This window comes from Eleutherodactylus coqui, chromosome 13 (genome assembly GCF_035609145.1).
Source record: "Eleutherodactylus coqui strain aEleCoq1 chromosome 13, aEleCoq1.hap1, whole genome shotgun sequence".
In the NCBI taxonomy this organism is placed as follows: domain Eukaryota; kingdom Metazoa; phylum Chordata; class Amphibia; order Anura; family Eleutherodactylidae; genus Eleutherodactylus; species Eleutherodactylus coqui.
In genome coordinates, this window is record NC_089849.1 from 125217162 (window position 1) to 125228896 (window position 11735).

Below are 11735 nucleotides of genomic sequence, written 5' to 3' on the forward strand. Positions count from 1 at the left end.
CACCGGACACATAGGGAAGCTGCTTTAATTAGAGTTTCTTCCAGCATGAATTTTAATTTCTGCACTTTGGTCAGACTTCGGATTAATTTTTAAAGTATCCATCATTGATATCTACTCTTGTTTCTCTATTCTTATTTCCATGAATGGAAAGTTCCATGACAGGAATAACATGACTGCCAAGTGGAGACCGATTATTTGGTAATTATCAATTGAGACCTTCCATTAATATAGAATGATTCGTAAGGGCAGCCTGCTTTAGTATTTATTAGTCCTTCGTTATTACGAACGTTTCTGCAACATTTAAATCGAGGAAAAATAGTTGTTTTTTTTTTTAACTAGCCGGGACTTAAAAAGAGAATGGGTGGAGAGGACAGGCTTACATTTTATTTTGGGCCAACACAATTATATTCAAAAGATTTAAGACAATTAACGGATGGACTTCAAAATGTAAAAACGGTCTTACTAAAAAGTCACCTAGACACAACTGTTTATAAAATGATGCACTGAACACACGGTCTCTTCATCCACGGATATCCGAGGACATGGCTGTGTCTTCAGAAGTCCAACATGTAATACTTCATCATAGTTATATAGATCAGTTAGGTTAGTATTGTCAGTTATTAAAAGCCTAAACAGATCGTCCTCTAAGCCGCCCAATGAAGACTCCATGCTGCACATCTACTCCGTGTACCCGGTGTGCCGGGATGAAAGGGGAAAATCTAGAACTTGCATGAAGTCACCGAGATGGAATTTGAAAAATAATTAAAAATAATTAAAAATAAATTCATTGACCTGTTTTTTCATCATCTATTCTTTCTTTTGACACTTCTATCTCTCTATTTTGGTTCCTTACTCTCTGTTTTTATTTGTAATAGGAAGCACATGTGAGCTTTGTAGATACGAGAGGAACCAGGCTAAAATAGGGACAAGTAACAAGAAGCAACGAGAAAACATTCAACAAAATGGCAACATAGGAGAAAAAAAAACGGAGGTCTGTAGGACAGATAACGAGCAGATAAAAGCGTGTATGTAGGAAAATACCGAACATACAACATATTCCTAAAGCTCTTTATCTTTCAACACCTTCATCCAAATTACAAAAATGTTCCAGGAGACAAGTAAAAAAGCAGCAAAATAATAATGACAAAAATGACAACATAAGCGAAAAAAAACAGATCTGGACCAAATAAAAGCCTGAATGAAGATAAATGCAGAACTATGTCCACCCGAATATACAGCACAGCCCTGAGATGTTCTACAGTCAGTTCTAGAAGGATTAAGGCACCTTTGTTCCAGAATACTTCAAAGAATATTTTATATGGGTTGAAGAAAGGTCACGACAAATCTACATCAGACACAAGTACGCTGATGCGCTCAGATCATTCCACATAAGGGGCAGACGCAGACCCTAGTTTATTTCTAAGGTTCTCCGAGTTCTGGGACAAAATATGTACGTTTCACGTAGGTCAAGTATGTTTCTCCTCAAACTATTTTATTCTCACGGTTCCCATTTGGAAGATCTCCAGAACTTGTTACATATTGAAAGATGACATTTAACCTTATGTGAAAAAAGCAAACCAAGATAGAAATATCAATGGTGATTGTATTCAAAAAGTGAAAGCCACTTAAAAAAAGTTACGTAGCAGCCAAGGATCTATGGAGGTGACTTCATGAGGAAGGTAATGGTTAGGAATACAAGAATATCAAGATGAGGAAATAGATACTTCCAAAGGAAAGAGGAGATATCAAGGGTGAAGAAAACTGGAAAAGGTAAGAAGACCTTAATGAGAAGCAGGACAGACAAGTAAGCGAAGAGCTGCTAAGAAGCAGGATATCCCAGGTATAAGGCGGCTATACCGGACTTCTAACATGCCAGGTATATCTAGACGGAAAGCTAAAGAGTGAGAAGAAATTCATCAAAGGACAAACATTAAGAAGAAGATGCCGGGAGATAGATGGAAAGCACCATGGTGGAAGTGATCTAAACAAGGAGCACACAGTCAGGAGAAGACGCGGGTGGTAAGCCCAGCAAGTCAGACAAGCTGCGTGTTAATACTCAGGGTGGGGAACTTTGAGAGATGTCACAATCCGTCTTTGATATTGACACTTTTCTACAAGTGTATGTCCCCAGGGCCCCTCTCATGTTTCGCCCTCAGTTGACACATACGCGGCCATCACATATCTCCTACGCACACCTTTTCTTTTTCCCTTTTCAGCCACTTCATTTCCTGAAGTATATGTCTTTTTTCTATATCAGTTTATTAAGTCCTTGTATGTTTATTGAACCCCTGGTATATTATTATATATGTATGAGCTATATGTTGTAATATGTCTCCCAAAGCAAGTGCAAAAATGATTCTAGTGGAAGTTCCCAAATGTGAGTTTGATAAGACAGCATGGGAGTGAGACTAATGCCAGTGTGAACCGCACTACAGATAGCAGCTCGCCCCCCGTGTTGTTGCATTGCTGTGCATGTTGTCACAGCTGAGTCCTGATTCCTCTCATTGTAAAGCACTGTGGAATATGTTGTCACTGTATCAATAGAAGAAGAATGGAGCATCGACAGTCATGTAAGTTGCGCTTGTGACCCAAACAAGGTCACACTGCAAAAGCCAAGCACTAAATGTGATGAAGACATGGAATGCTCTGAAGGCAAGCAGGGACTGATGAAGGACTAGAAGATGGGTGCGAGAGACGGTCTGCAGGAGAGGAAGAAGTAATGAGTGAGACAGCACTGAGCTAGAGGTGCAGACTGAGACGGCCCAGCCAGATGCACAGCAAGGAGGAAAGATGTATAGGAAAGTTTGAGGAAGTTGGGTACCTGTGATAAGCAGCATGTCGAGGCCCAAGAAAGTTATTGGCTGCTGTTTGCTGGTAGCCCAGCTCTCTGTTTTCTAGCCAGAGCAGAGAGTGCCATTTCTTGCTCCTATCTTCCTTTAAAGCCAGACTGGGTGATCTGTGGGAGGAGGGAGGGAGAGGAGGAGAGAGCGAATGGAAGAGAAAGGAGGGGGGAAGCAGGAATTTTTGGGAGGGAGAGAGAATTGGAGCCTCTCCCCTGACGTCATATAAGTAACCACAGAGAAAAAAAAGAGAGAGGAAGTGAAAAGGGAGAAAGGGAGGGAGAGAGAAAGAGTTATCAGTCTATAGCACGCTGAGAGGTGAAAGGGTAGAAGAAGGTGAGGCGAGCAGGGCTGATTAATGCTGCTCTCTCTTTCCAAAGCACATTCATCCTCAGATTGTGAGAAAGTCACAGAGTCTTATTGTCTGTTGGGGATGGACTTGTCGTCCTAAGATATAGACTTAAGGCCATGATAGGTAGTCGCCCAAACATGAACCTCTGGCCTCCTAATGCACCGACAGGGAAACGGGTTCTACTTACCTGTCTTACAACTGGGCATGATGGTTAAGATGAAGACGTGATAGACAGACCTCTTGTAGTGATGACCTCTTACATTGTTCGATGCTTGACAGGTATATGCAGAAGCCCTGGGTCAGTCATGTAGACGTCAGAACCTGAAGATATGTCCCGATGTGCAGAGGTGGCTCCTAGATGTCAAGACATTTGCATCTCCTAATAGGAAGACGTCACAACTGGATCTATCATTACAGATAGGAGAATACTCGACCAATTAAAATGCAAGCAAGACGGAACCCATTATAGGTCAATGTGGTCCCTTAGGCACTGATGGTATTAGGCACTGGTGGTATTGGGCACCGGTGGTATTGGGCACACAATAGATCTTGCAGAGCATTGTGGATTCTATTATACACAGTGTAAATAGAGCCATTCCGATCGCTGTTACAAGGAACACCTTAATGGGGGATTTCGGTGATTGAAATTGAAAGTTATGTACTTCATAATGTGATAACATATAATTTTGCAATATAATGTTCCAAAGCTGCAGAGATCTGGCTCTACATGTGTGCTACCCCGCTTAATTCTTCATTGGTTCCACTGGTTCCCTGTACGCTTCACTGTTTTACTGGTCAGACATGCTCAGCGCCTTTAGATTTGGTCATGAATGCACACCCATCAGTAACTGGCAGCAGGGCATTGTGGGAGATGTAGTACTTTGCACTCTTCGGTGGCCATTAAGAATAATAATGTGGAAATATGCAGCTGGCTGGAATGTTGGCGCAGGTCGGCAAGAAGACGTATGGAGTTCAGTGTGACGGTTTAGATGGGCATTTGGAATAATGGTAATAAGTGGAAGCTTTAGGGAAATTTTAAAAATGTTGCCCGATCTCCGGAATCCCCCTTTAACTCCCGGCATCCCACATACAAAAATACTCTAGTCTCCCATTGTAGTCAATGGGGTTCGTTACTCAAGTAGAGCTCTCGAATTTTAAGAAAAGCTCGACTCAAATAACGCGGACCCGAGCAATTGGGCGCTCGCTCATCTCTAGTGGGAATCTGCTTGGTTCCGAATACTTACAGGCAGATCGCTGTCAGAGCCCTAGTTCATTCCTCAAGCTCCTTGTCTATAGATACAAATGGCCCCCTGCGGCTCGTCTGCCCCTGCGTAGATACACTCGCCATAGCATGATGTATATGCTGTATGTGAACTGAGCGCTATCACCTGCTTTTGTGTGTGACTCTCCGCTTTCTACTGTACTTTTCTCCGCTGCCAGGCCCGTCAGGCAGCCTAAATAGTCCTCGGAGATATCGAATAACACCGCAAAATCACGTAGTTCAATGTGCGATTTTGTGCAGACGGGGTGCCCACCCTCATGGGCTCCTATGGTGCCTTGGGTGCACAAAAAAAGAGCACGGCGTGTATATTTTTGCAAGCATAAAAATTGAGTGCAAAACGCAGCGTTGGAGAGATCTGACCGCTGCGAATGCCCCCCCGACATACTGCGCTGCTTCTGCACTGGATTTAAATGCTTGTAGAGAAAAAGCTACATTATAAATGTTTTTGTGGCATTTTGTAATATTTAAAGTATAGAATTTTCTGCTGATTTTCAAATGAGAAACTTCTAGGAAAAGTCCCGGTGATGAACGCTCCGAACTAGGGATCTGCCGCAGACACGAGGCTTTGGATGCCGAGGATTTTATGATAGGCTTGAAAGTAACATCTGTGTGAAGTGTTACGGAATTAAAGGACAAGCCACTAAAAACAGCTAAAAACTTATGAAAGAAGAACAAAGAAAACAGAAGACAATAAAAGGTGCCGACAACAAATAAACGAGGTGAAAACGCAGGGAAAAGGAGGGGAAGGAAAAAAAGGATTAGTTGTGTTTTTCCACATTTTTTCATCCTTGCTATTTTTGTTCCTTTTTTCCTTCATTTCTCAGATTGGACACATTTGTCCTCTTTTTTTTTCAGATTTTTTTCTTTTTCCTTTTACTTATCTTTATTATATTTTCTTTTGTTTTCTTTGCTTTTCTTATTTCTTGATCCCCCTTTTCCACTTTTTTTTTAAATTTCCGGTTCCTTTTCTTGCCTTTTTTATTTAGGATTGTGCATTTACTTCTCCAATGAATATTATCTACTTTTTCAGATTTTTTCTTTCAGTTTGTATTATGCTTTTCTCACTCCGGTAACACGCTGCTCTGCACAGGAGGCGTTATTAATTACGTAGAAAGGAGAAAAAGAAAGGTTTTTTACATGTCCGAGACACAAACAGTTAAATCTCTAAATCAGCCATCCAAGCTGTGTGATAGACTGAAGGGCGACCAGATGACAGGGGATCATAGGGAAGACAATGGCTGGCTAATGACTAACAAGGCAATAAATACAGTGTCCTCTGTGTTCACACTGAAAGAAGTCATGTTTCCTGGACTTGCATTCACCCTTGGCTGGTAACCTGTTAGTCACTGGGCATGGAGGGTGGCTATGGCGGCAGAGGGTGTGAGAGCCATTCATAAATATGTGACCGGCCATCCTGACTCAGCGGAGGTCGGGAACGTCTCATGTCGTCCTATTGTGTCCCTCACCAGTGTAATGCAAGTTGTGAATTCACAGCCAAGCCAGTTTCCTGACTCGTTTCAGATATGTTTAGGTAGGAAGTCATAAACGTGAGAGTGTAAAACCCTACAACACAGTCCTTGTTATGGAGAGGGACGGGGGAATGTGCTTTTAACCATTTCTGGGGCCGTATTAAGTGTATATATAACAGTTCCCTTCTCAGGATCTTCCTGCGACCATGAGAGTCAGTTCTGTGCGGAGTCCCACATCACTGCTGCCCTATAGAGATGCGGGTGTTACTGGGAAGGGCATTAACGGACCAAAAGGAAGACTGCAAATAAGAGAGATGGAACAACACCACAAACCGGAGAGCCGGAGAGGAGCCGATGTCCAACCATTACTTCTGTTGTATAGAGATCCCCATGAACTAGTCTCATGGCGGTGGATAGGACATGCAGATACTACTGTACATCTCTTCATTAGTCTCATGGTGGTGGATATGACATACAGATACTACTGTACATCTCTTCATTAGTGTCATGGCGGTGGATATGACATACAGCTACTATTGTACATCTCTTCATTAGTGTCATGGCGGTGGATATGACATACAGCTACTACTGTACATCTCTTCGTTAGTCTCATGGCGGTGGATATGACATACAGCTACTACTGTACATCTCTTCGTTAGTCTCATGGCGGTGGATATGACATACAGCTACTACTGTACATCTCTTCGTTAGTGTCATAGCGGTGGATATGACATACAGATACTACTGTACATCTCTTCATTAGTGTCATAGCGGTGGATATGACATACAGTTATTTTGTACATTTCTTTGTTAGTGTCATGGCGGTGGATATGACATAAGCTAATACTGTATATCTCTTCGTTAGTCTCATGGCGGTGGATATGACATACAGCTAATACTGTACATCTCTTCGTTAGTGTCATGGCAGTGGATATGACATACAGCTAATACTGTACATCTCTTCGTTAGTGTCATGGCGGTGGATATGACATACAGATACTACTGTACAATTCTTCGATAGTCTCATGGCGGTGGATATGACATACAGCTAATACTGTACATCTCTTCGTTAGTGTCATGGCGGTGGATATGACATACAGCTAATACTGTACATCTCTTCGTTAGTGTCATGGCGGTGGATATGACATACAGCTACTACTGTACATCTCTTCATTAGTGTCATGGCGGTGGATATGCCATACAGCTACTACTGTACAATTCCTCGATAGTCTCATGGCGGTGGATATGACATACAGCTACTACTGTACAATTCCTCGATAGTCTCATGGCGGTGGATATGACACACACCTACTACTGTACATCTCTTCATTAGTGTCTTGGTGGTGGGTATGACATACAGATACTACTGTACATCTCTTCGTTAGTCTCATGGCGGTGGATATGACATACAGCTACTACTGTACATTTCTTCGTTAGTGTCATAGCGGTGGATATGACATACAGCTACTACTGTACATTTCTTCGTTAGTGTCATAGCGGTGGATATGACATACAGCTACTACTGTACATCTCTTCATTAGTGTCATGGCGGTGGATATGCCATACAGATACTACTATACAATTCCTCGATAGTCTCATGGCGGTGGATATGACATACAGATACTACTGTACATTTCTTCGTTAGTGTCATGGCGGTGGATATGACATACAGATACTACTGTACATTTCTTCGTTAGTGTCATGGCGGTGGATATGACATACAGCTAATATTGTACATTTCTTTGTTAGTGTCATGGCGGTGGATATGACATACAGCTAATACAGTATATCTCTTCGTTAGTCTCATGGCGGTGGATATGACATACAGCTAATACTGTACATCTCTTCGTTAGGGTCATAGCGGTGGATATGACATACAGCTACTACTGTACATCTCTTCGTTAGTCTCATGGCGGTGGATATGACATACAGCTACTACTCTACATCTCTTCGTTAGTCTCATGGCGGTGGAAATGACATACAGCTACTACTGTACATCTCTTCATTAGTGTCATGGCGGTGGATATGCCATACAGATACTACTGTACAATTCCTCGATAGTCTCATGGCGGTGGATATGACACACAGCTACTACTGTACATCTCTTCATTAGTGTCATGGCGGTGGATATGACATACAGCTACTACTGTACATCTCTTTGTTAGTCTTATGGCGGTGGATATGACATACAGCTACTACAGTACATCTCTTCATTAGTGTCATGGCGGTGGATATGACATACAGATACTACTGTACATTTCTTCGTTAGTCTCATGGCGGTGGATATGACATCCAGCTAATACTGTACATCTCTTCGTTAGTGTCATGGCGGTGGAAATGACATACAGCTACTACTGTACATCTCTTCATTAGTGTCATGGCGGTGGATATGCCATACAGATACTACTGTACAATTCCTCGATAGTCTCATGGCGGTGGATATGACACACAGCTACTACTGTACATCTCTTCATTAGTGTCATGGCGGTGGATATGACATACAGCTACTACTGTACATCTCTTTGTTAGTCTTATGGCGGTGGATATGACATACAGCTACTACAGTACATCTCTTCATTAGTGTCATGGCGGTGGATATGACATACAGATACTACTGTACATTTCTTCGTTAGTCTCATGGCGGTGGATATGACATCCAGCTAATACTGTACATCTCTTCGTTAGTGTCATGGCGGTGGATATGACATACAGATACTACTGTACATCTCTTCGTTAGTCTCATGGCGGTGGATATGACATACAGCTACTACTGTACAATTCTTCGATAGTCTCATGGCGGTGAATATGACATACAGCTAATACTGTACATCTTTTCGTTAGTGTCATGGCGGTGGATATGACATACAGATACTACTGTACATTTCTTCGTTAGTGTCATGGCGGTGGATATGACATACAGCTACTACTGTACATCTCTTCATTAGTGTCATAGCGGTGGATATGACATACAGCTACTACTGTACATCTCTTCATTAGTGTCATGGCGGTGGATATGACATACAGCTAATACTGTACATCTCTTCATTAGTGTCATGGCGGTGGATATGACATACAGACACTACTGTACATCTTTTCGTTAGTGTCATGGCGGTGGATATGACATACAGCTACTACTGTACATTTCTTCGTTAGTGTCATAGCGGTGGATATGACATACAGCTACTACTGTACATCTCTTCATTAGTGTCATGGCGGTGGATATGACATACAGCTAATACTGTACATCTCTTCATTAGTGTCATGGCGGTGGATATGACATACAGACACTACTGTACATCTTTTCGTTAGTGTCATGGCGGTGGATATGACATACAGCTACTACTGTACATCTCTTCGTTAGTCTCATGGCGGTGGATATGACATACAGCTACTACTGTACATCTCTTCGTTAGTCTCATGGCGGTGGATATGACATACAGCTACTACTGTACATCTCTTCGTTAGTGTCATGGCGGTGGATGTGACATACAGCTACTACTGTACATTTCTTCGTTAGTCTCATGGCGGTGAATATGACATACAGCTACTACTGTACATCTCTTCGTTAGTCTCATGGCGGTGAATATGACATACAGCTACTACTGTACATCTCTTCGTTAGTCTCATGGCGGTGGATGTGACATACAGCTACTACTGTACATTTCTTCGTTAGTCTCATGGCGGTGAATATGACATACAGCTACTACTGTACATCTCTTCGTTAGTCTCATGGCGGTGGATATGACATACAGACAGTACTGTACATTTCTTCGTTAGTCTCATGGCGGTGGATATGACATACAGATACTACTGTACATTTCTTCGTTAGGGTCATGGCGGTGGATATGACACATAGCTACTACTGTACATCTCTTCATTAGTGTCTTGGTGGTGGGTATGACATACAGACACTACTGTACATTTCTTCGTTAGTCTCATGGCGGTGGATATGACATACAGATACTACTGTACATTTCTTCGTTAGTGTCATAGCGGTGGATATGACATACAGCTACTACTGTACATCTCTTCGTTAGTCTTATGGCGGTGGATATGACATACAGCTAATACTGTACATCTCTTCGTTAGTGCCATGGCGGTGGATATGACATACAGATAATACTGTACATCTCTTTGTTAGTCTCATGGCAGTGGATATGACATACAGCTACTATTGTACATCTCTGCGTTAGTCTCATGGCGGTGGATATGACATACAGCTACTACTGTACATCTCTTCGTTAGTCTCATGGCGGTGGATATGACATACAGCTACTACTGTACATCTCTTCGTTAGTCTCATGGCGGTGAATATGACATACAGCTACTACTGTACATCTCTTCGTTAGTCTCATGGCGGTGGATGTGACATACAGATACTACTGTACATCTCTTCATTAGTGCCATGGCGGTGGATATGACATACAACTACTACTGTACATTTCTTCGTTAGTGTCATAGCGGTGGATATGACACACAGCTACTACTGTACATCTCTTCATTAGTGTCATGGCAGTGGATATGACATACAGACACTACTGTACATTTCTTCGTTAGGGTCATGGCGGTGGATATGACACACAGCTACTACTGTACATCTCTTCATTAGTGTCTTTGTGGTGGGTATGACATACAGACACTACTGTACATTTCTTCGTTAGTCTCATGGCGGTGGATATGACATACAGATACTACTGTACATTTCTTCGTTAGGGTCATGGCGGTGGATATGACATACAGATACTACTGTACATTTCTTCGTTAGTGTCATAGCGGTGGATATGACATACAGCTACTACTGTACATCTCTTCGTTAGTCTTATGGCGGTGGATATGACATACAGCTAATACTGTACATCTCTTCGTTAGTGCCATGGCGGTGGATATGACATACAGATAATACTGTACATCTCTTCGTTAGTCTCATGGCGGTGGATATGACATACAGCTACTATTGTACATCTCTGCGTTAGTCTCATGGCGGTGGATATGACATACAGCTACTACTGTACATCTCTTCGTTAGTCTCATGGCGGTGGATATGACATACAGCTAATACTGTACATCTCTTCGTTAGTGCCATGGCGGTGGATATGACATACAGCTACTACTGTACATCTCTTCGTTAGTCTCATGGCGGTGGATATGACATACAGCTACTACTGTACATCTCTTCGTTAGTCTCATGGCGGTGGATATGACATACAGCTACTACTGTACATCTCTTCGTTAGTGCCATGGCGGTGGATATGACATACAGCTACTACTGTACATCTCTTCGTTAGTCTCATGGCGGTGGATGTGACATACAGCTACTACTGTACATTTCTTCGTTAGTCTCATGGCGGTGGATATGACATACAGCTACTACTGTACATCTCTTCGTTAGTCTCATGGCGGTGGATATGACATACAGCTACTACTGTACATCTCTTCGTTAGTGCCATGGCGGTGGATATGACATACAGATAATACTGTACATCTCTTCGTTAGTCTCATGGCGGTGGATATGACATACAGCTACTACTACTGTACATCTCTTCGTTAGTCTCATGGCGGTGAATATGACATACAGCTACTACTGTACATCTCTTCGTTAGTGTCTTTGTGGTGGGTATGACATACAGACACTACTGTACATCTCTTCGTTAGTGCCATGGCGGTGGATATGACATACAGCTACTACTACAGTACAATTCTTCGATAGTCTCATGGCGGTGAATATGACATACAGCTAATACTGTACATCTCTTCGTTAGTCTCATGGCGGTGAATATGACATACAGCTACTA

At 42.3% G+C, this 11735-nt stretch overlaps 1 protein-coding gene across 1 annotated transcript in view; it reads right to left on the reverse strand.

Annotated features, from left to right (window-relative positions):
- Positions 1-2996, reverse strand: part of CLCF1 (cardiotrophin like cytokine factor 1) — a 62420-nt gene extending 59424 nt beyond the window's left edge. Inside the window, exon 1 of the mRNA XM_066586050.1 lies at positions 2822-2996. Coding sequence (XP_066442147.1) covers positions 2822-2837 — 16 coding nt within the window. The 5' untranslated portion in view covers positions 2838-2996. The remainder of the gene's footprint in view (positions 1-2821) is intronic.
- Positions 2997-11735: the final 8739 nt, after the last annotated feature.